Source organism: Citrus clementina, unplaced genomic scaffold (genome assembly GCF_000493195.1).
Source record: "Citrus clementina cultivar Clemenules unplaced genomic scaffold, Citrus_clementina_v1.0 scaffold_2, whole genome shotgun sequence".
NCBI lineage: Eukaryota > Viridiplantae > Streptophyta > Magnoliopsida > Sapindales > Rutaceae > Citrus > Citrus x clementina.
The window spans coordinates 9,841,668-9,867,535 of NW_006262688.1; the positions used below are offsets into that span (position 1 = coordinate 9,841,668).

The 25,868-nt window shown below is 33.9% G+C and overlaps 4 protein-coding genes across 4 annotated transcripts in view; 2 read left to right on the plus strand and 2 right to left on the minus strand.

Moving 5' to 3' along the window:
• LOC18051222 (protein kinase PVPK-1) overlaps positions 1-3,690 on the plus strand; it is a 4,642-nt gene extending 952 nt beyond the window's left edge. Inside the window, exons 2-3 of the mRNA XM_006446536.2 lie at positions 533-1,703; positions 2,618-3,690. Coding sequence (XP_006446599.1) covers positions 553-1,703; positions 2,618-3,500 — 2,034 coding nt within the window. The 5' untranslated portion in view covers positions 533-552 and the 3' untranslated portion in view covers positions 3,501-3,690. The remainder of the gene's footprint in view (positions 1-532; positions 1,704-2,617) is intronic.
• Positions 3,691-7,331: 3,641 nt separating this feature from the next.
• On the plus strand, positions 7,332-10,101 carry LOC18051223. The gene is made up of 5 exons (XM_006446537.2): positions 7,332-7,867; positions 7,965-8,041; positions 8,157-8,462; positions 8,576-8,659; positions 9,425-10,101. The coding sequence occupies exons 1-5, from the start codon at positions 7,478-7,480 to the stop codon at positions 9,765-9,767; spliced, it is 1,200 nt and encodes a 399-aa protein (XP_006446600.1). The 5' UTR covers positions 7,332-7,477; the 3' UTR covers positions 9,768-10,101.
• A 555-nt stretch (positions 10,102-10,656) lies between these two features.
• Positions 10,657-12,063, minus strand: LOC18051224 (U-box domain-containing protein 41). The gene is made up of 2 exons (XM_006446538.2): positions 11,831-12,063; positions 10,657-11,725 (listed from the first exon to the last, which is right to left on the minus strand). Exons 1-2 carry the CDS (start codon positions 12,043-12,045, stop codon positions 10,921-10,923), a joined length of 1,020 nt encoding a protein of 339 aa, XP_006446601.1. The 5' UTR covers positions 12,046-12,063; the 3' UTR covers positions 10,657-10,920.
• An 8,200-nt stretch (positions 12,064-20,263) lies between these two features.
• On the minus strand, positions 20,264-21,823 carry LOC18051225 (alkane hydroxylase MAH1). Its single transcript, XM_006446539.2, has one exon. The coding sequence runs from the start codon at positions 21,821-21,823 to the stop codon at positions 20,264-20,266; it is 1,560 nt and encodes a 519-aa protein (XP_006446602.1).
• Between the last annotated feature and the right edge of the window lie 4,045 nt (positions 21,824-25,868).

Here is a 25,868-nt window from a genome sequence, read left to right on the forward strand (position 1 = left end):
TTTGTCTTCTTTTTTTCTTTTTTCGATTTTAGTTCCTTTTAATTCTTTTAAAGATTCCTTTAGTTTAATTATGAAAAGACTAAAAGTTGATATTCCCCCCCCCCCCCAGTTTCTTTGCTTTTCATGCATTTTCTTGGCAACCAAACTGGGTTATTACTACTTTAATTTCAGGAGGCAATGGTGAATTTTTTTTCTTTAATTTTTTAATGGGTTAGTGAGTTTTCTTTACTAGTATTTTACTATTGATTATATCTTGTTGTATTATATAATTAGATGGATTATTGGTGATTGTATCTCTAATGGGATTTTGTAGATTCGGATTGAATTCTTTTTTTTTTTTTTTTGAATTTGCATTTAGGTATTTGTTTGTTGCAAATAGGATTGATTTATTGTAACAGTTATTTTTTAAAAAAAAGAAAAAATTTAACTAATCTATTCTTGGAAAGACATTTAAGTTTGTAATTATGTAATTAATGCAATTGATAGCTAAAATTAAGGTAATCATTTTGCTTAGCTGGGGATTTCTGCTTTGCAGTGCTGCTGAGTTGTTCAATGGAGTCACTTGCTAATGGTGTTGATTCGTCCAAGACACAAAATTCAGCATCTGCAATAAGCAGCAAGCATCCTTCTAGATCAATTACCCCTCGTTCCTCTCGGCCTCCATCACCGAAACAGTCCAGTAATGAAGGGCCTCTCGCCATCTCGTATGCAAGTGCCGAAAATCGTGGTGTGAAGTCGATCTGCAATGTAAATGGCTCTGTAATCAATCAAAAGAACATCCAGAGAATAGCCCAAGATCATAAGCAGCATGAGGAGTTAGCAACTACTGCAAAAACCTTCTATGATTTGAATAAGGGGAAACTCGAATATGTGGGCACAGTTAATGCTCTTGATAAAACTGTGGAAACTTCTTTCCAGAAAATGGTGTTGACGGTGGAAAGTGAATCCTGTGATAAGCATCCGGTTTATGTTCCTGAGAATTGCAACTCAAGCAGCTCATTAGAATCTGAAAATATTGTCTCAGGTCTTGGGCAATTGGGGCACAACTTAGTGCCTCAACCAGAAACAAGCTTTTATCCAAGTCCTTCAAATAGTATGTATACTACTACTATGTATACAGAAGCCAAACAAAGTTTCACCAACACAGAAGTTAGTGAGTGTAGAAGTAGCATAGGGAAGTCTGCTGAAAGTGGTGAAGTGAGTCAGTCGTGTGATCTTGTTGAGAGCACAAAGACAGGTATGTATAGGGGCAGCACTGGAAGTGATGTTAGCGATGAAAGCAGCTCCAGTAGTTTCGGCAGTGCTGTTCACAAACCCCATAAGGCAAATGATGTAAGATGGGAAGCAATTCAAGCCGTCCGATCTCATATGGGGTCGTTAGGTTTGAATCACTTCAAATTGTTGAAGAGGCTAGGGTGTGGAGATATAGGCAGTGTATATCTATCAGAGTTGATGGGCACTAAAACTCATTTTGCCATGAAAGTTATGGATAAAGCTGCTTTGGCAAGTAGGAAGAAGCTTCTGAGAGCTCAGACAGAGAGAGAAATACTGCAATCTCTGGATCATCCATTTCTACCAACTTTGTATACACACTTTGAGACGGACAAGTTCTCATGTTTGGTGATGGAGTTTTGCCCTGGGGGAGATTTGCATGCACTCAGGCAAAGACAGCCAGGGAAGTATTTTTCAGAGCATGCTGCCAGGTTAGAAATTATTTTCTCCTTCTAGCTAATTGTTCTGGTGGTTAAGTAGGTGCATTTAAAAATTAAAATTCAAGCTATTTGTTTAAGCCTGTGAATGTGATTCCTGTACTGTTTCTTGTAATTGATAGTCTCAATTATCTCTCCATGTGCATTTTGGCAGCTTGGAAAAAGCTATTGAATGTACTTACTATTGTATTTTCTTGAAGTCCCTTCTTTTCTTCAAACTACCTTGGCCTTCAGTCAAGTCTTTGACACCCAAGCCCCAGTGAATCAAGTTTCATATTGTTTTATAAGTTAAAGCCAGCACTAGTTTACTTAGTGGCATCACATTGATGCAGACTTGTAAGCACCCCTTTGGTGTTATTTTCAACCATTTATTGTTAAGAATTGCAAGTCCAACAAATATCCTAATTGCTTGGGACCATTAAATTTATGTACTTTTTAATGCAAGTCAATAAATTTCTATGTATGTGTGCGTGTGTGCTTTTGTTCCCTTTTCCTTTTTAGTTGTTATCCTTGCTTTACCAGGAACATACAAACAAAATCAAAAGTTTGGGGATACAAGTTTTAATGAATCCGAAATGAAAGATGATAATGGTTAAATTGGTAAGGCCTATTGAAGGCTGGGTTTAAAACCTTGATTCCTGATCACACATTAACCTTTGCCCAACAAAAAGTAACAGCATTGCTTGCTGATATGATATCTAATAAAACATTAGGTTGGTTTGTAATATTATTATGTGTATGCATTATGAATGTGTGAAGAGACACACTGCATGTTTCATTTAGTGTATCTTGGAAGCTATTGGTTTCTAGGATGATGCTTAAGTTTGATTAAACCTACAATGACGATGATCGGGCTGAGAATATATCTATTATTATCATTATTTTCATTAATTTCCTCCATTTTGCAGGTTTTATGTGGCGGAAGTTCTTCTCGCTTTGGAGTATCTGCACATGCTTGGGATCATCTACAGAGACCTTAAGCCAGAGAATGTCCTGGTAAGAGAAGATGGGCACATAATGCTTTCAGATTTTGACCTCTCTTTAAGATGTGCTGTCTGCCCAACACTGGTCAAATCCTCAAACACCAGCTTGGAGTCGAAGAATTTGTCATACTGTGTTCAACCAGCTTGCATTGAACCAACCTGTGTAATACAGCCAGATTGCATCCAACCTGCATGTTTTGCACCACGCTTCATGAAGAGCAAGCCTAAGAAAGACAAGAAGACAAAACCAAAGAACGAAATGCATAATCAAGTGAGCCCTCTCCCTGAGCTCATTGCTGAACCTACGAGTGCTCGATCAATGTCGTTCGTGGGTACACACGAGTACTTAGCACCAGAAATCATTAAAGGTGAAGGCCATGGAAGTGCTGTGGATTGGTGGACATTTGGGATATTTCTCTATGAGCTTTTGTTTGGTAAAACTCCTTTCAAGGGGGCAGGGAACCGTGCTACACTTTTTAACGTCGTTGGCCAGCCATTAAGATTTCCAGAGTCACCTTCTGTGAGTTTTGCTGCTAGGGACTTGATCAGAGGTTTACTTGTAAAAGAACCACAGCATCGCCTTGCCTATAGGCGTGGTGCTACTGAAGTTAAACGGCATCCATTCTTCCAAAGTGTGAATTGGGCACTCATTCGTTGCGCAAGTCCTCCAGATGTGCCAAAGCAGAAACCAGCTGTGATGGATTTGCCTCTGAGAACTGAAGTGCCAAATGCCCCAACAACAAATAACAATACGCCAGGTGTAGATGTCAAACCTTCAGGTAATTATTTAGAGATTGATTTCTTCTGATTTTTGTGATTTTTTTCCCTTTTAACCAGAATTTTCCTGGTCATCTCATTTGTATTGTGCTTCAAATGGTTCGTTTTTTCCATTGCAATGGGGACACTAACATTGTAGTTCCTTTGATATAAGCAATGTAATTGCTCCTTTGCGGAGTTCTATGATAAACGGCACCAAGGAAATTGCAAATGCAATGAAATGGATCTGAATTTGCTCTCTCCCCCCCTCTCCCCCACAACCCAACCCACCCCCCACCACCCCCCCCCCCCCTCCCCCCGGCGCCCGCGTTTTAAGGCCCGTTGTTCAAGTTTTCTGCTTGTTCAATCTTTACAATCAATGCTGGCTGAGTGGCCATGAATTTCAGCCCAATCGCTACTTGGGTACCGCCCAAAATCACTAGAACTCATCCATTCTCATGAAAATAATGTGAAGTTTGAGCAATGAGTAGGTCTTTTGACACCCTCAAAATTTCTCATAAGACTCCGTTACTTGAAATAACTTAAAATAAATTAACATAAATTAATTTATTTCTTGTTTTGAATAGAAATTTAATTAAACATTTAAATAAATTATTCTTTTAACAAATTTTTTACACTCACCCGATTACATAATCTACATTTATATTTTATTTTCTAATTGATTTTTTTAAAAGAAAATTACAAGATCTAATCGAGTTATGAAGGAGGGTATTAAATAATAAGAAGAAAAAAATCAAATTTAAATTTTGTATGCAATTTAAAATGAATTTTTTTTTTGGATAAAAATTTATGGGAAGATGATTGATTTTAATGCATGGAGTTGTATTCCATCAAATAATCTGAGGGTAGTTTAGGAAATAAATTTAAAAGAGCTGTTATAAAAATTTCATATGGGTGTTAAAATCTCTACCCTTGAGCAATATGCAACTTATACGAATGTGGAATTTTGAACTTTATTCTTAAAATCATGCCTGCAGAAAGTCATTAAGTGGTAAATTATGTCACATTTTAGACATAAAATGTTGTAGTTTGTGATAAGTATAAATTGATACAAATATTACATCTTGAATATAATATAAAACTTTCTTATTCTCATAGAGAACGTATTTAGAATTCGAATTCTCTTATGATTTGAGCTTATTTTGGGATTTATATTGTTGATTGTTGATTATTAGATAAAGTGTATAAAAGTAATCAAATCTCAATCATACATAATTACAAATGACACATGATATAAGGTCTTTAAAGTTTGAAAAAGTGGTAAAATTCTAATTCACATAATTATAAATAAGATAACTATATCGAAACCTTCAATGGAACAAAATTATTAAAAATTCATAGTTCCTTGACTCCAAAATTCTATAATTGGATGAAAAAAATTATTATATTACGATTTTGGTTGAGTGAATTTTAGAAGTCCATTTAAGAGTGCTTACCATCATTGTATAGGTAAATATGTCATTTAAACATCATGATATATTACAAATGTCATTTATGTTAGTAGCATCCAAGAGTTTGGATACTTTGGACACACAATGTTCAATTCTCATAAATACTTAAAAAAAAACCAATAAGCATCAACCAATAAGTATATTTTTTCCTCCCTTTTTTGAATGATGATTAAGTAGCTTTTTGATCAAGAAGTTTTAGGTTGTGGGCAAAGAAAGCGTGTAACGAGCAGTTAGTAGTTTTGTTCTAAAGGACCCCACATATATCTTGTTTATTCGTCAGAGCATGCGTCATCAGCCCATCACTCTGCGCGGCCCACAAGGCCACCATGACGCTCGCGGCACTTTCCCTGCCAAATTTCAAAAATTTTTATTTTTGAAAGGTCAGAATTTTATCAATATAGAATTAGAGAATTAGGAGTTTATTATTATTAAATCTATTATTTTATAATTGTTACGTTCTTCAACTCGGGCAGGTACTCTTCTAAATCAATTTTTTAATTGATCATTATTCCTGGATGACGTAAGAACCCTAAGACACGTGGGTTGACTTAAACCATCCGTTGCCATTACGTGGTTCGGTGCAGTGTTGGTCACGCATGAGTAACTTGAACGTCCAACCATAGTGTACCACGTAAGCTAATTCCATTAATTTTGGATATCCTCTCATTTAATTTTCATGGATCCAATACCTGATTTCCCTAAACCCTACGTTACACAATTCAGTTTTGACTCTTAGTTGTGAGCTCCCGGCCTACTCGTCACCTTATGACCTGAGTAATCTTTTGAATCCGGGACCACGCGCTTGCTTCTTCCACGCTCCAATTTACAAGGAGCAACGTGGCATCCTCCACGTAGCGTACACGAAATATCTCCAATCTGAGTGGAGAGAAAAGGGAATTAGGATTCACAAGAAAGTAGAGGTAACTATAAGATGCACCCGTGACTATCGAATTAGATTATTAGAATTGAACTCACCAAACAAATTGTTTGGATAATTACGCAAAAAAAAAAGAAAAAAGGTACTGAAAATAATCTGATTTTAATTGCCCAAAAAAGAGTAAAATTATTTACAATGATTTGATAAATGTATTGCTCAATAACTTAAAAGGAAGCCTACCAATTTGTTAACCAAGTAAAAAATCTTTAAATAGAAGAAATTAAGGGAGTTGCTTTAATGGTTCTCACAACACACAAAGAAAATGATTTAAACTTTTTAATGGATAGCGGGAAAATTGTTTTCTTTTATTTGAGCTTAAATCTTTCGCGTAATATAAGTTGAATTTAGTATACAAAGTGAAAAATGTAATATTGTAATGTGATGTGAGTGTTTTTATTTTTAAATAGGCATAAAAATATTGTGTTTGGCAATATTTTTTTAAAATGTCCTTTTCTTTTCAAATAAAAAATCAATAAAAGATATATCCACAGTAAAATCTTGATAAATAGATGTTTAGTAATTTAATAACATTTATTAAATAATAGAATTCGAGCTCGGTATTTGAGCAAGTGTATTAAATTAATAATTTACTAAATGCATAAAATAATAAATTTCTTTTGAATCCTTTGTGGCCCAATGAAAATATTAATTAATAATTAATCAAATAAAAATTAATAATAAATAAGAAATAAAATTATTAAGAATTTTTTACAATTTTAATTATTTAAATTCAACTCTTTACAAATATATATATCTAAATCTATTTGTTTTTTCTTTGTTACTAAATTGAACTCAACCTCGTCCTCATTGTCAAAGGATTACACAATAGTGATATGCATGTACATGATTATACAAATGGAATAAAGAAAGAAAGATATTATATAATTACAAGTTTCCTAACTAAGCTATATTATTATGGGGGTCTAACCGATAGAGAAGATACTGTTGACTTGAGAAAGCAAGATTTATATTCTTTTATAAATAAGTATATACGTGTAACATCAAAACTTTTTTTTTTAAAAAAAAACTCTTTCTAAATTAAAAAATATTTTTTATCAATAAATTAATAAATCATTCCTTTATTAATAAATAAATAGCTTTGCTAAATCAACAATATTATTTTATAGCGGTTTTAATGTAGTTAAGCATCTTTTACTTGTGAGAGAATTTTTTTTAAAATAGAAAATATGTTTCTTAAAGTCATAAAAAGTAAATTTAAAAAAAAAAGAAAAATCATAAAAACTCAAAACACTACATCCTATATTCAATTATTTTCCACGTTTTTCAAGTCAATAACTTACAACTTTGTTTGAAAAGTAATTACTTTATTCATTTTTTTAAAAAAATACCTGAGAATAATTAACACTTTTTAAAGCCAAAATTAAAAGAAGAAAATTTACTTGATTATATTAAGTGAAAAATATTTAAAAACATCATTAAGTCATAAAAAGAAGCCGTCTTATTTCCAAGTGAGATCTACCATTCTCTCCAACACCACAACCGCACCAAATCCCAGCACCCGTCTCTCAGCCGAGCGCGTGTAGCTCACTCTCCCACGGGGCATTTTTATCATCTTCCTACCAAACGTACGCACGCAAAAGGAAACAGCCTCCCCCACCTATGCGCATTGGGGACCCCTTTCGCATTCTCATAACTCCAGCAGCAGCAGCAGCAGCTCGCTACCACCCCCTCCATCAAGCAAAACCTCTTCTCATTCTCTCCCACGCACTCCACCCGACCCGGACGAGAACCCGAATCCTAATTACGCGCACCGACACCAACAACATGTCGACGATCTCAGCTGAAGACGACGCCAAGTACGGGTTCACACGAGAGGAGATGTATAAGGAGAAGCTGACCGGAACCGTCAATCCCTACGGCCGCCACGTGTTCCTCTGCTTTAAGGGACCCGAAATGTGGGTCGCACGTGTAGAAGCCTCCGACACTGATACCCTCCCCAAGCTCCTTGCCTCTGCTCTCAAAACTCGCAAAGACGACATGACCGTCAAGGTTTCTTTCATTTCTCTTTTCTTTTCTTTTGAAAAAATTATGCGGCTGATTGATTGATGCATCAATAGCTAATCGATTGACGACTGTGATTTGGTAGTCTTTAATGACAGTATGTGGAGGAGGAGAAGGTACTGATGGAGATGTGTTGATTTTCCCTGAAATGATTAAATACAAGTGAGTAATGATTTTGGCTTAGGTTTCATTTTTGTATGGGAATTGATTTGTTCTTCATATATTGAAGATGATGTTTATTGATGCTGAGATTCGAGTTGTGATTTTGAACTTATAGGGGTTTGAAGGAGTCGGATGTGGATAGCTTTGTCGATGATGTGCTTGTTAATGGAAAGCCATGGGCTTCGGGAGTCCAGGAAGGGTTGACTGGTTCATATGTCTTCGTATGCTCCCATGGTAGTCGAGATAAGAGATGTGGTGTTTGTGGCCCAGCTCTTATTGAAAAATTCAATGCGGAGATTGATTCGCGAGGACTGAAAGATCAGATCTTTGTTAAGCCATGCTCTCATATCGGGGGCCACAAATATGCTGGTAACTTGATCGTCTACAGTCCTGATTCAGAAGGGAAAATTATGGGCCACTGGTAAGATCTGGATCCTATTCAAGTCTCTCGCATTGTCATTAATGTTTAGTAGCTGGAAATTCAATAGAATTGGGTTGTTTATGGCATTGATAGTTCTTGGTGTTGGATTGCAGGTATGGCTATGTCACTCCTGATGATGTGCCTGCAATACTGGATCAGCATATTGCCAAGGGCGAAATAATTGAAAGACTTTGGAGGTTTGTGTTATACATTTTCTGTCTTCATGGAATTTTCTTAGGGTGCTGCTGATGTTTTTACCCAAAAATTATTTCCAGAATGAGGTGCTAGATTGCAAATTGTGTTCAACGGTTATGCCTTTTTGTTTCTTTTGTGGATATTATCGAATGTATAAACTATATCGGTTAAATATTGCAGTAATGAATGGGGAATGGGTTAGGATATATTTGTGCATTTAGATAGTAATGCAGGAAAAGTTTTCTCTTCTTCACTCGTTCCCTATCTATATTTGCTGTTAATGCTGTAATGTCTCTTCTTTATGTTATATCCCTGGTCCCCTTTCACAGTCTTAATTGTTAAGCTTGCTTGTGAGTCGACTGTAGTAATAATCTTTTTCATTCTCTTGAGTTTTCCTTTAGTACTATCCATCTCTTTTTGTTTGTTATTTATTGCATTATAAATAAATACTATACTATGCTTTGTTTCAAAAATAAAATTGTTGTACTCAGTTCCCTCTTTGGTATTTGTAGTCATCAATGTTGATTAAATGTTTGTTTATTTGCATTTCATCTGGAGTGTGTACAATACCCGGGTCAGTATTTTTTGTCACATATTTCGGCTGTACAATGTACCTTTAGAAAGCCTGATTGCATAAATTCTGTTATGTAGGCATTTACTTGGTAGCATTGTTTTCTGTATTTTCTGTATACACTGGTATTACCTTCTCATGTTTAGCAATATTGAGCATATTAGAAGAGCATAACATTAACAATAATCATCTGCAGAGGCCAATTGGGGCAATCTGCTGAAGTTGAGAAAGTGGATGAAAAGAAGCTTCCAAATGGAAAAGAGGAATCAAAAAGCAAGAAGCTTGAAGATGGTAACACTCAGGTCACAAAGGAAAATGTCACTGGTGGCTGTTGCCAGGGTGCCAGTGGCTTTTCATGTTGCAAGGACAGAAGTTCAGATGTTACTGGAGAAAATAAACAGATAGAAACCAATGGTCAAGGCAGATTGACAAGCTGGCTAGGATCATTTGAGCAAAGGGATGTCCTTACAGCTGCTGCTGTAGTTGGAGCAGTGGCAACTATTGCAGTAGCTTATAGCATTTATAGAAGGTCAGGGTGAAATATGCCCTGTGATCATGCAAACAGTTTGTTGACCATCCTTCTCTACAGGTAGATAGATGCAATAGTTTTGATGAAATAAATCTCCAAACAAACATATGTAGGAGAATGATACGTACATGTTCTTGTTATCAAGCGGGGTTGAATAACCTAATTTTAGCAGGTTAAGTGATGAAGCATGAACCCGCCGATTTTGTTGATTATTGTTATTTCAATAGATTATTGGTCAATGGTTTATCTTAATACTGGATTTTGTTACTAGAATGCCTAATAACAGCATTATCTGATTAGGCAGCTTGCAACAGTTATGCTAGAGTTTTGTTAGTTCAGTATTATCTATCCATCCCAATTTAATCACTGGCTTGGAGAGCATTTTGGTATGTTATTTGTTCATTGATACTGAAACTCAATTCTAGTTTATGAGTATCATACTTGGGGCAGTGTTAAATGGTGCATGTTGTGGAAGGTTTAGGGAAGTTTGTTTCTTGTAGTAAATATTTTCTAAAGATGCTTTCCCATAATCACTTTGAAGCTGAGCAAAATATTTGTTCTCCTTGCATAATTGTTTATCTTGATGGCATCGGTAACAGTTTGTTATGTGCTAGATAGTAGACTGTAGACCAGAGCTCAAACTGGGGAGATTTGTGTGTGTATTTGTTGACCTACTGCTTTATTCTGCATTGCTAATAATTATCCGACTATAAAAGAATCAATGCAGAAAGAGCATTGACTACTTGAATAGGGACATTCTTGGGAGCGTAATTACCATAATTTCCTAATCAAGCCTATGAATATCGTTTCTAATGTCGTTAAATAGTCTTCTCACTAGATTTTAGTGTCATTTTCTTTTGAAATGTATTTGTCTTGACAAATGTGGCACACATGAAAAGCGATAAGCTTTCATGGCATGAATATTTTTGAAGGATTGTGCCCGATTACCTGAATGAAAAGATAGATGCTCACACATATAATCTCATTCACTTACAAAAGATCAAACACCGGAATCAGCCAGGGCATACGGAATTCCTAATCATTACTTACACAAACCCAAAACCAAAGTCAAAGGTCAGATAGACTTTATTTTGTAATAACCAGGAAACCTAAGGCTAATCAAAACTCAATTCAATTCCGAAATTGAAAGAAACAATTATCATTCATAGGGTACTAAGCTTAGCAATCATCTCCTCAACCAGTCTCAGCGTAGTCCCAGCAACTGTGTCTCCTTCAGCATCAATTTCTTGCATAATCTGCTCCACCAGCTCATTTTTTAACTGTTTACTTCTCGAACCAAAGCTTGAGCAATCTCTCAGAAGCAGCAACAAGTCTCTAGCCATATTTTTAGCCCTCCATGTTCCATCCACACTCAGCTGAAGCAGCCCAGGCATCACACCTTCCTTTAAAATTGAACTTCTATATTTGTCTCTGCAGCTTTTGCATATCAGTAACAGAATTGCCACCGCGTGTTCTTTGCATTGCGGAGAGCCCTCTTCGATCGTCTCAACCAATGCCCGAATTGCACCGCAAGTAGCAGCAATTTCTTGTAGCGCGTCTTCTGATGATGACACGATATTTTCAAGCAATGCAATGGCCTTCTCTGTCAACCCGGATGATTTTTCTGAACTATGGATTAGCTGAAGCAAGCAATAGGTCACACCAGAGGAGACAATTGGTGAGATGAGCTGGTGGCAAGTTGAGAGATTATGAAGAGTGGCAATAGCATCAATCTTTGCCTGGACGCTAATCCTGCCATAACTATTATCATCATCGGCAAGATCTCCATTGAGGATTTCAACCAGCCGTTGTATGGCCCCAGAAGATGCAATTTCTAACTTGTTTTCCAAGCAAGAAGAGAGAATCAACATTGCTGCTACTGTGAGTTCGATCAGCGTCGTGCTTTGGCATTGAAGGACCTCTAACAATACTGGTACAATCCCAGATTTTACAATCCGAATCTTGTTTCTGCAAAATTACAAGTAAGAGTTAGTTCACAATTCTATATTATTTTTTTCTAACGAACTCTGCCACTAAATTTGAACAATATATTTTCTTGATCAAAAGACTAACCGTTCACTGCCACAGGCAAGGCTGAGCAAAGATAGCAGAGCAGCTTCAACGGCTTCATAATCTTGCGAACAAAGCATCGAAATCAAAGGAGCAATGATTCCTCTCTCAACCAACTTGTGCTTCTGTCTTCTACTCAACTTACCAAGTTCATTTGCAGCTTGAATCTGGGTCTCTCTCTCGCCGTTTAAAAGATTATGCATTAACATTTCCTCCATGAAAGCTGTGAGTAGTGTCCAAACTCTTATTAAGTGCTAGAAAATTGTGAAATGGATATTAATAATATTGGTTTCTTAAACAAGTGACTTTAAGCTTTATTGGGTATCCATGAATTGTTTCAGTTAGAAGCAACTTCCTATTCTTTGGTCAGCTTTTTTTTTTTTTCATTTTTTTCTTTTTGTTGTTGCATAGCTGATTTGGAAATAGAATAACGGTTCCTAACTCCTCAGAGCGTCGCTTTAACTTTCCTTTTGTAGGCGCATACGCCGTCGGCTTTATGGAATGCTTATCATATGCAGGGATTTATTAGAGGATTTTATTATTCAACTTTATGGTAGGTTATCATTGCAAGAATCCTCTTAAGGATTCATTATTTATTGACATGAATCACATGATCACACCCCATAATATTGCTTTTATGAATAATTTATTACACAAGATGTTTTTTGTCAGTTGAGTTATCCTACATTCGAGGGAGAACTTGTACAATAGTTACATAGGATGAGACTATTCAATAAGTAGCTCTGGATGTGTCCTCAACCCAACTCATGATAATCAGGATGGGTCAACTCAACTGAATTATTTGAAATGGTTATATATATATATAGAAATTTTTTAATCTAAGATTTTAAAGTATAGGAAAGTCAATAAAAGATTTAAAATTGTGGGGTTTTAAAACTTCACTTTCTAAATGCTTTAAAATTTTACGATTTTAAAGTTTTCTCATATTTTTCTACACTAATCGGGAAAAATTGTCATCTCTACATTCTACATAGATGAATTAAGTCTTTTTCCCATCCCTACATTCTACATAGATGAATTAAGTCTATCACATTATCGTTATTAAGGTTGGGCCTTAGGACATTCAAGATAACCTATTTTTAAAACTTTTCTTTTAGATAAAGCAATTAATCGTATATATGTATGTATATATATATATATATATATATATATATATATAAAGAGAGAGAGAGAGAGAGAGAGAGAGAGAGTTATTTTTTAGTCCGAAATTTGGGACGGGATCCTGCGGGATCCCATCCTATTTGGGACGGGATTGAGACATATTTTTGTCTCATAAAAAAATTTAAGGACGGAAGTGAGATATTTTTTTATCTCACTTGCATATAAGGGACAGGAGTGAGATTAGTAAATTATGTCCCATCCCGTCTCATTGCCGATTAAGAATGAGGATTTTTCCAATTGGAATGGCATTCGGCATGATCCCATCTCTTTTGGTACGGGATCGGGACATATTTTTGTCTTAAAAAAAAATATAGAGACGAGAGTGAGACGTCTTTTTATCTCACTTGTATATACGAGATGAGATTGGGATTGATAAATTTCATCCCATCACGTCCCATTGCCAACCCTAGTAGAATGACTTTTTTTTTTTTTTTAACCACAGGGGCTTCGGCCAAGAGTGTGACTAGCTTATGGTAATGTATATCCAGATTGAATTTCCTTTTACTTTAAGTAAGGGTAAGATTCCAAATCCAACATATTCACATAAATAAAAAGATCTTTTCCATGAAACAAACCAAAGAATCAAAGTGAAAAAAGAGTGTGAATTTTCATTAGAATATTAATTTATTCTCTCGATGATCCAAACTCTTTGCGTTACATGAATCTGAGAAGCAAAACAAATGCTATATGTTTTTTGGCTGTTGTCTAGATTAAGTAGAGAAGATTTTTCGATCAAAGTATCGCTGGTCACCCTGGTTTTGGTATCCAATCAGTGGGCAAGCTGTGCTGATGATAGACAAGAGCTTGGGCTTAGCTACAAGTCTCGTGATCCGATGCTTGTAACATGGCTATAATACGGATAATGGACGATGGTATGACTAAGATGCAACGCCTGCACCATGCATCTGGGTATTGTTCATTATCGATAATAATTTTTTATTTTATATATATATATATATATAAGGAAAAATTGTGGTGCAACTGTGGTACGATTGGATCTCAATGGACTCCACTTATCTAAGTAGATCTAACGGCTAAATGCAACTGTGTTACGGTATCACAGTTACACCGTACTCAGATATTATCGCGCAGTGTATGTTACGAAAATTTATTACAAGTAACGATAAAATTGATATCATTAATGAAATACTCATTACAAGAGAATAAAATATTTTTTAGATAGAAAGGTTTATTCTCATTAAAACAACTAAGCGCGCGAACAAAAGAACATAATTAGAAAGAGAAATGAATCCTTCTATATCACCGCTAACTAAATCTATGAATATGCTCAATCAACAAAATCAACCATATCTTGGCAAGTATGATAATGACGAATGTACGGTGCAGCTGTTCTATTGGAGCAACACCATAGATAATATCTCTGTGTCCTTTTTTTATTTATTTTTAAGTTTGATTACGTTTTCAAATCAAAGAGATATTTTAGAAATAGTGAGATTGAAAACAATATATTGGAAACTAACAAATATCCGACGATAGAGTCTTGGAACTCATAACAACAAAATGAAGTACAGCCAACGAGGCACTTGTTTTTTTGCGGATTCTACTATATGTCTATCTGCTTTACTTTCGCCGCTATACGGCGGCATTTTGTTTTAAGTAATTGCTCCTCAATTTTTTAACGATGATGCATTTTGATATTAAGGTATGGAATTGTTTCAGTTATACAATAAAATTATGGTGTGTTTACTTGTTGGAAATGGAAATGAGAATCAATAAATAAGAATGAATGATGTGTTTACTTATTTAAATAAGAGATGAAATAAAAGTTAAAGTGATGAGTCTCACCTAAAATTGGAAATAATTATTAGAGTTTCCATTCTAATAGAAGAGGTGGGAATGTAATTTTCATTCCTTAAAGTGATTAGATTACCGCCACTTAAATATTAAAATTCTCATTTTATCCTTCATATTATTATTATTATAACAACAATAATTATAATATTGTTGTTGTTATTATTATTATTAGAAATAATTATAAGTATTAATTACAATAATAATAACAATAAGAATAATAATTACTATTATTAATATAATGATTATAAACAACAACAACAACAACAACAATAATAATAAACTAAGATCAGTTTAGTAACTTGTAACTATTCATTTCAATTCCAATATAAAGTAAACAATTCAATAGCAGTACAGTTTGTTCCAATTTCGATTCCCACAACTAAAGTAAATAGTTTATTTTGATTCTCATTCCTCATTTTGGTTCCAGCCAATTTCGATTCCACTCCATTTCAATTACTTCTTAGTAAACACACCATTAGAGAATGCTGCAAGAATCCAAGAACTTGTGTTGTTTATAAAATTAGTTCAGTAAATTGTTAATAACACAAAATTTAAAAAAAAAAATTGCGTGGGATGGCGGGTTGGGTTAGGTTGAGTTGAAAATTTTTAACCAACCAACCAAATTATGAATAGCACAAGTTGAAAAATTTTAACCTAAATGGGTTGGATGAAATTTATAATCTAAGCCAACCCAATCATGCAGGTTGTTAAGGGGTGTACTTATGATGAAAAGCGTAAAATTTAGGAGATTGTGAGTTTTTTCTTACTAAGATTAACATATGCTAATTAACTCCTTGAGTGTTTTCCTTATATTGAAAAACTACTATCATAAAAAATTAAAGGAAAGAGAGGTAAATGAGTTATTTGTTCAATAATTTATTTTGGCAATATAAAATATATATTTATTATAAGAAAAATAGTTTTAAAAAATACCAAAAAGTACCAGAAAAGTATCTTATTATTCAATTTTTTATTTACACCTAAATATATATTTTCTCATTTTTAATGCTTAATTTTTTTTAATTTTATTTATATGATTTATTTAATTTATAATAAATATGACAAAAGTGTATTTAAAAATAAAGGCAATATTAGAAAATTATGATACCAAAGAGGTTATTGACTATTATGAAAGCAGTAAGGAGGTAAATAATATATACTATTTCAGTATGAGGGAAATTAACAATCTTAAGGTATGTAAAAAAACTTGGGTCGGCCTGACTCTCCACATGAGAGTCTAGATAGGGGCAAAAAATTTTAAAGCCTATTGTGAATGGGTCTGTTAAAGTGTTTATAGAGGCTCGAGCTTATCATTTATAAATTAAAAAAGAAAATAAAATTAAAGAAAAAAAAAGAAGACAACCAATAATCTATTGTACCTCTCCGCAAAAATAAAATTTTGATTTAATTTTCAGTAGCTTCATAATCTTTGAACGAAGCGTCGAAATCAAAAGGGCAATGATTCCTCTCTCAACCAACTTGTGCTTCTGTCTTCTACTCAGCTTACCGAGTTCACTTGCAGCTTGAATCTGGGCTTCCCTCTCACCGTTGTGAAGATTGTCCATTAACATTTCCTCCATGAAAACTGTGAGTAATGGACAAACTCGTAAGTGTTAGGAAATTGTGAAATCCGTATTAATAATATTGATTTCTTGAACAAGTGAATTTAAACTTTATTGGGCATCCATGAATTATTTCAATTAGAAGCAACTTCCTATTCTTTGGTCAACCTTTTTTTTTCAAAAAACCATTTTTTTTTCTGTTGTCGCATATAACAGTCCTATCTCCTAAGAATGTAGCTTTAACTTTCCTTTTATAGAAGCAAACGCCGTCAACTCTATGGTATGCTTATAATATGCAGGGATTTGTTCGAGGATTTTATTATTCAGCTTTCTATGGAGAGTTATCATTGCAACAATCCTCTTCAGGATTTATCACCGCATAAATTTGTCTATGAATAATTATTACACAATTTTTTATGGAGTTGAGTTTTCCTACATTCGCCGAAGAGAAATAAAGATATATACATGAGCTTCTACAAAGGACAAGGTAAGAAAACCAACAAGTACGTAGATCAGCTGGCATGAACTGTTCTAACTTAACCAATGTCTTCGGTTTAAAATTTGAAAATGTAACTACTTTAAATACTTGTTGAGAGAGTTTTGTCGTCCTATTAGTTCTACCCGACTTGAATCTAGATTAGTCGGGGACTAATATGATTTTTGGATACCAATTGATTTAATATACCGAAAAAAGACAAGGCAAGAAACGGATAGGCTGTTCGCTGTTCTAAATGTCCTAGGCCCCAATTGCGATGACCAAAATGTGGTTGACTCTTGACTTAATTATATGGATGACCTTTATACATAAAATGAATCGCTAGGCTAGTCTTGCGTGTTCTCTAAGACTCAATCCTAATAACCAGAACAGGGTCTACTCAAGTCATCAGTATCAAATGACATTTCTCACTGTTAGGGATTTCGTTCAATGGTGACTAGCCTATGAATGTCCATATCGCAATTCCTTTAATTTCAAGGAAGGGAAAGATTCCAAATCCAACCAATCCACATAAAGGGAAAAAAAAAAGACATTTCCATGACATAAATAAAAAAGAATCAATGAGAAAAAAAAGTGTTTGAATTTTCAATAGAATAGTAATTAATTCTCTTGTTCAAAGTGTAAGATGATCCGAAATTCGTTTCGATCTTACAATGATCGGAGCTGTAGAAATAGACGCTTTATGTATTTTTCTTCAAATTAAATAAAGAATATTTGGTCTGATGGGCAAAGAATATCTTACCATGACTTCATTACTAAGCTTCCTTACGGATGTGAAAAGATCGATTCCATAGATGGCCTAGAAGTAAAATTGTTTTCTGTGCCCATATGCAGGGGCGGACTCAGGAATTTGTATTACTCCGGGCTAAATTATAAAATTTATATTTTAAAGTGAGCATAAAAATTTATAAGTAAAAAAAATTGCATCAAATAAGGGGGGCACGAAAAATCTTATTGCTATAAGTTATAAACAAAAATAGTTACATAAAAAGAGTAGAAAACAAAAGCAATTAAAAAAATAAAATACTATTTTACAATTATGAAATCTGACTCTAATAAAATGTAATTATACAAGGATCATATAAGGATTAATATATTAATTAAGGATTTTAAGCTGAAATAAATGAATACATGTAATTACAATCAATTAAAAATTGAAGTAAAACTTTAATGTTTGAAGTCAAGTACTTAATTACCAGGTTTCAATAAATTAAATAATTCAAATTTATTCCTCTTTTTAAATTATAAAAATATTATTAATCAAAAGTTTCAATTATAAACTAAATTCAACCTAACAAAAATGTATTTGGGTGTTGTTGTTTCTTTGCCAAACACTCTGACTCTCTTTAAAGAACCAGTTGTTGATGATTTTTCTATCAAATTAAAGCTCCTCAAAATATTCAAATTTTATCTTAGTTAATATAACTCATAAATAAAATCTCAAAATTTACATAAAAAGTTTATGAAAATATTGATAATTGTTACTACATATTTTTTTTAAGTAGTTTAATACTAGTGACAATTTTATATTAGATTGACATACTTTTTTTCAATTAGAATTTTTTTTAAATAAATTAAAGTAATAACATTTTACCCCCTAATGTTTTTTTATCTATATAGTAAATATATAATTTACTCATTTTATAAAATAAGTCACTAATTTCAATTGGAAAAAAATATAATTGAATTAAGGACATATTTAAAAATAAAATAAAAACTCTATTATATTATAAAATTAATGAAGATATAAGGATAATTATGTTAGGGACATGTATGAAAACAAAATAAAATCTCTATTATTGTCTATAATTAAAAGTAAAATAAGGGGTATGAATGATTTTTTCCTAAGTTTGACCGGGCTACAGCCCGGTCTAGCCTTGCTGCAGGTCCGCCACTGCCCATATGGCGTGTATTGCATCTTCGATATCCAATCATTTGGCGAAGAATCTTTCAAACACCTTGAAAGCTGCGATAGATGCGGCATCCATTAGACAATATTTGTTTGTTTTTTTGTCAATGCCTTTATTGATAACACAAAATTTGATAGTCCTAACCGAGATGTTTTGATACTTTTTGACACGGAGAATTTTGAAAACGAATGTCAGCTTGGAGAAGAATTTTTAAAGAATGGGTTGTTACTTTATAATTTGTTTGGTTTTTTATCTAGAATTTCAAAACCTCCATCATGCACCCAAGAATAAACTGCATGGGACATAGATTGTGAATGAAACAGCAATGGCAGAAGTACCTAATCATATTCAATTTATGGACATTTCTTATCACAGCTACAATTTCATAGCAACAACTTCCATGGGATATCTATTAAATGTGAAATTATAGCAGAGCTCAATAAAACATGCCAATCAAACAGTGTTATACAACAAAGGTTTAGCCGTAACTTCGCCTTCAAAAAATCCTCACAAGGAGGAAAGCATATCGTACGACACAAAAGTAAAGTACATTCCAGCTTTTGCCAGGACATGGACTGTCTCTAACCATGGGAGAAGCATTTATTACATACAATGATCCCCATGTCATAGAAACTACTAGTGATTTAAAAAATTTAAAAGATCAACTTATCTAATTGTAGTTAATTTCTTCCAAATTGATTGCATAAAATCTGGATAAATCCTTTCACATTATTCGTCATCAAGAAATCCTAAAGTACTTTGTTGTATTACACCCACTTAATTTATGATTACATTTATGAATTTGTCTTAAAAAAATCATCATACAATTAATAATTGTATTTAATTCATGCATACATGTAATACATATATTAAATGATTTCAGTATAACAAAAGTATTCTAGAATCTGTCATACCTGAAATTTTTAAATGCTTTTTCTATTTGTGTTGAGGAGTGCATAAATTGACTAATTACACCAACTTTAAAAGCAATATAATATCTACAGTCTATTCATAAAGTCTAACACATACCTAGTTTGATAAGAAAATAATCCTTTTCTTGGATCTTATAAACTCCATTCCTAAGAAGCATATTTAAATGCTCCAAGATATTCTGTCTCAAATTCTTTTGCATGACAAAAACTTCTAATACTCCAATACTCTTTACTTCATCTTCAGTCAATAGTATGCATATCATTACTTGAGTGTTTGTAGAAAGGAGTGTGATCATTGGCCTGACTCACCTTGATAGCTTTATTTCTAGCACCTTATATAATTAAACACCTTCAAACTAAGATGTGGATTCACAAACACTTCTTCCCTAGCTCACCATTTAAAAAGACGTATGTTCTTTAAATCTAATTACCATATAGTTGCAATGGCCGATTAAAAAATTACACTAACCAACAACCATCCAAAAAAAAAAACTTTATTTTATTATTGAGATATTATATCATATGTTATCCTCTAAAGTCTACAGGAGGCTTCTCTTAGATACCTGAACCTTTAAACCATACTTCATATTAAGTATAATAGAATTACATGGTGAAACAGGATGACCTTTAGCTATTTTTACATGATAATTCCCGATCACCGCACTCGCAACCATCTTCATTTGAATCAAAGCTTTGTCCTTCCCTAAACAATTTCTAGGACCGGCATGAAACGCAGTGAACTTGTATGACGGCACATGCACAATACACCATTTCTCTGAAATCCATCTCTCGGGCTTGAACTCTAAACAATCATCGCCCCATATCTCTTCCATCCTCCCCATTGCATAATAAGAAATCAATACCGTTTGATTCTTTTTTATGTGATGGCCACTTGGAAGAATGTCTGCTTGTGCTGCAATTTTGTGATTGTACGGTATTGGTGGGTATAGTCTTAATGTCTCACACAAGGCTGCATGCAGATAAACCAAACTGTTTACCTGTTTTGCTTTGAAGAAAAATCTCTTTTCCCCATCTTCTTCTTTTTTGTGCATGACCATATTGGCCTTGATCTCTTCAAGAATTTTGTTTTCAACTGATGGATGTGTGGCAACAAGCCAAAAAAACCAAACGAGGCCTGAACTTATAGTATCATTTCCAGCTCCCAAGAAACTGAATGCTGTGTCTCTTAGAAACTTGTCAGTTTTTCTCAAAGCACATATTTGTTCATCCTCTTTCACTTCCTCTTCTTCTTCTTCCATAAAAGCTGCTAATAAGTCAAATTCCTCCTGCTGCTGCTGCTGCTCCATATTAGCTTTTCTACCAGAAATGCGCCCGTACAGGAATCTATCAAAAGTCTTCCAAGCTCTACTAAGCTTCTTCTCTTCTCCAATCTGAAGCCATTTTTGCAGCTTCCAACAAATTTTTGGCACAATATGTCGATAAAGCAAAGCTTGCTCCATTGTGTTAAATGCATTTGCATAAACAGTTTGAGGGAACTCAACAGAGAGATAATTTGGATTAATTCCTAAAACCAACATACAGATATTGTCGAAGGCAAATCGCTTAAGCACGTCTTGTAAGTCCACCACGGTCCCTAGTTCTGAGGCATGATCAAGAACTGGGATAAGACCTGTTTCCAGCTTTTGATGAGCAACATTTTCTAAAGCAGACTCGAACTTGTTGTGCTTCATCACTGAATGGATTATTTTCCTCTGTATTTTCCACAGGTCTCCGTCGGCATTGAAAACACCATCTCCCAGAGGCTCCATGATCATCCTGAAGTCAGGTCCCTTTGGGTAGTTGCTGAAGTTCTTGCTGCTGATGTAGTGAACATTCATAGGATCACTGGTGATGATGAGGTCCATTTGGGCAAACCAGGGCCCTGTGAACTCAAATGTGCCCCGATTCTTTTTCAAAACATCATGTGTGAGAAATTCATGGAGACGCCATGTGTTCCCAAGTAATCCTGGCAGCATCCCAAGGACGGGCCGGTTTCTCCTGAGAGAGTTTCTACTCCAACCCCAATGTAAAACAATTATAAGAAAGGAAATAAGAAATAGTGCTAGGATCATCTCTCCATAAGCAAATGTAATGGCCATTGAAGAAGTTATCTTTTCAAAATTCATGTATATTCTTCAAATTACATAAAACAATTATAGTACTTTCATTAGTAATGAATCGAGTCTGGGTTGATTAAGACGTGAAAGTGTGACTTGTCTTCTCCAAGTCCATATATATATAATTTCGCAAATTAGTTTTTATATGGGAAAAGATTCTTTTTATTTTGCCTGTATAAATCTACATAAAGAAAATGCATGAATATCTTTGTCAGCAGGGTTGAGTTCACAGGGCCCTGCTGATAGTGGAATACTTTTCAACCAACATAATTTTAATTCAGTCCATCATTGAGCGGGGGCAAATATCTTCTCCTACTATAATCTAGGTGAAACCTTCAAACTATTTTCTCATTAAAAAAGAAAAGAAAAAAAGAAACAAACATGATATTAGAGCCACACAAAACGTGAGCCCCCAGAACCTAAGGTGTGACCATTCTGATGCTACAGTAGAGACGTGGACGTGCTTCTCCAATATTCCGCAGATATTTTCACTCCATCATTGAGTGGGAGGGTAAATATCTTCTCCAATAATCCATAGATATTTTCACACCAGCATTGAGTGAGGATAAATATCTTCTCCTACTATAATCTAGATGAAGTAGATATCTTATTAAGGTAAAACTTCCGTTACATTAGCTGTACGTTACAGCTAAAAGATTTTAAATCCATCGTAAAGTTTATAATTATAAAAAAGTCAACGAGTTTTAAAATTTTGTTCTAAACCCCAAGATGCCTGTAAAAGTCTTGGAAATTTCCCAGGAGGGATATTAGCCACCCTTTCGTCAACATCAATGGCAAAACCTATGCCCCCTCAAATCTTTATTATTTTGCACAGTTTCCAAAATTCTATCCACCTTTGGCTCATAGGTTTGTATATCTTCATCTTCTTTTATAACGTTTTTGGTCGGTGTTTTATCTGGCAAAGAAGATTTGATTTTGATTACATTTGGTCTCATCAAACCAACTTATGACTATTAGAGATATTAAATAGATTTTTATAAATCTCAAAAGAAAGGCAAAGGCAAAGAGAGCAAACCTTGAATAAATTGAAGCAACTTGTAAATTACAAAAGGTTAAAAACTACATCATCATCAAGTTTTAGTAACTGTGCTATTTGGTTGGAAACTTTTACAGATGATGAAACTTGTTGAATTTCTCCTGTATACAATCACATCTTTCATTTAAATTGCGTTAATGGTTGGTTGGAGATCAATTTAATTGCCCTCTTTGTCAGTAATTGTACCTTCAAACTTCAATTTTTTTAAAATTTTCTATTTATATTTATAGCAGATTTAGTACAGTTTCTCAACAATTTTTTTCTATTTTATCCAATTGAATCTCTAACTTATTTAATCTTACATCTATTGAGTTTTTATTCATTATATTAATGACCTCTTATTTTAATTTATCTTGATCTTCAATGTTGAATTATTTCATTAATTGTTTAACCTTATAAAATTCTTTGCTCATTTGATCTCCTAACTTTTTAATTTGTTTTATATTTTCTTCATTGAAATTATTAATCTCTAACATTTTGTTTGCACTTTCTATATAATTTATAGATAAATTTGGGTTTCTTAATTTATTTAATAAATACAGCGAAATTCAATTTAATTGATTATTAGCTCACATGTTTGAATCATTGATCCAATCGAAAAGTTGAAATCTTCATCTGAAAATTCTTTTCGGCCATAGCTAGAATGTGGTAGCTTATTGGTTTTTATGTTTTGTGAAATTATTAGAAATTTTGGTAATTTATTCATTGTATCATTTTTCTAATTATTCATTAAATTCATAGGATATTTATGATATATAATATCTCTTATAATTGAGGATGCTAAATTTAGATTACAAAATCTATGTGAAAACATTTGTTGTTTGTGTGTGTGTGTGTAGAAAAAATCTAGTTTATATCTTAAGAGAGATAAGAATTTATAAATACAGGTGCAAATATATATTCAGAATTTGTGGATATTTATGAACATGATAATCATTTATATTCTTATAAAAATATAGTAAAAACTTTTAAAAATTTTAAAAATAAATATAGAAAACTATATAATTATACAAAATTAATGAGGATTTATTTGAAAACATAAGTAAATATGTGATTAATGTTGGAGAATTAACAAATAAAACACACAAAAAAACACACTATTTTATTTCTTCAACAACACTCCTCACCAATTACAACTCTTATTTTTCACTCTCTACACCTTAGAGATTTTGCTACTTCACTTGATATTTAAACCAAAGGGGAGAGGGGGTATTTATACATGAAACAAACTAATCACAACCATTCATTTATTCAACTAATAAACAAATCCTCACCATCCATTAAAACCTACCACTCACCTACTTCACCAACCACACCTAACACACCTAACACAAATAATTCAAACCTCACCAACCATACCTACTCATGGAACCTTCCATGAGTTGGGCTTGATTTATTCATCTTGGATCAAGTTTATGATCCAACACCTCCCCTTAAACTTGATCCTGTGACACCAAGCAAACTTCTGAATCTTACAAAGTCTTCTTGCTTGAGTGGCTTAGTGAAGATATCAGCTGCTTGATCTTGTGATTTTACATACTTGATTTGCACTTCTTTTCTTGCAATACACTCTCTTATGAAATGATAGCGAGTGTCTATGTGTTTACTTCGATCATGAAAAACTGGATTCTTGGATAGGGCAATTGCTGATTTGTTATCAACACAAATCTCGGTTGGCTCTTCTTGTGCCAAACTCAACTCCTTCAGCAAATTTCTGAGCCAAATTGCATGACAAACACTTGATGTGGCAGCTACATATTTAGCTTCACAGGTGGATAGCGTGACAATTGGTTGCTTCTTTGACATCCATGTGAAAGCAGTATCTCTCATGAAGAACACAAATCCTGTTGTGCTCTTTCGATCATCTATATCTCCACCCCAATCGCTATCGCTATATCTAATAAGCTTGTAGTCATTAGAAAATGAGTATAACAAGCCGAAATTAATTGTACCTTTGATGTAGCGAAGGATTCTTTTTGCAGCTTTAAAATTGGTGGTCTTTGGATTCTCCATGTATCGGCTCACAAGTCCAACAACATAAAAGATATCTGGTCTTGTGCATGTCAAATAACGTAGGCTTCCAACTAAATTTTTAAAGAATGTTGGATCTATATCTTCGCCTTCATCATATTTGGATAATTTGACTCCGCATTCCACTGGCGTGCTTATAGGCTTGCAATCATTCATCTTGAACCTTTTGAGAATCTCCTTTGCATAGATTTCTTAGGAGATAAATATGCCTTCTTCCTTTTGCTTGACTTCAATGCCGAGGTAATATGCCATCAGTCCGATGTCAGTCATCTCGAACTCTTTGATCATCACTCTCTTGAACTCTTCAAACAAACTTGGATTACTTCCAGTGAAGATGAGATCATCCACATACAGGCACACAATCAAAATATCTCCATCTTTTTCTTTGACGTAGAGAGCATGTTCATATGGGCATTTGGTGAAGCATTTCTCTTGAAAATACTTGTCAATTCTGTTATTCCATGCCCTTGGTGCTTGCTTTAACCTATAAAGAGCTTTCTTCAATCTCAAAACTTTGTCTTCATGTCCTTTCACCACATAGCCTAATGGTTGTTCGATGTAAACTTCTTCTTCAAGGAATCCATTCAAGAAAGCAGACTTCACATCCATTTGAAAAATCTTCCATTTGTTCTGAGCAGCCAAAGAAATAATAAGTCTAATAGTTTCAAGTCGAGCTACAGGAGCAAATGCCTCGTCATAGTCTATGCCAGCCTTTTGACTATAGCCTTTTGCAACTAGCCTCGCCTTGTGCCTTTCAATTTCTCCATTCACATTTCTTTTTGTTTTATACACCCATTTGACACCGATCGCCTTGTGACTTTTTGGAAGAGTAGTAAGCTCCTAATTATCATTCTTCACAATGGCTTTGATTTCTTCATCCATTGCAATTCTCCACTTCTCATCTAGTGCAACTTCTTGGAAGTTGACTGGCTCACAATC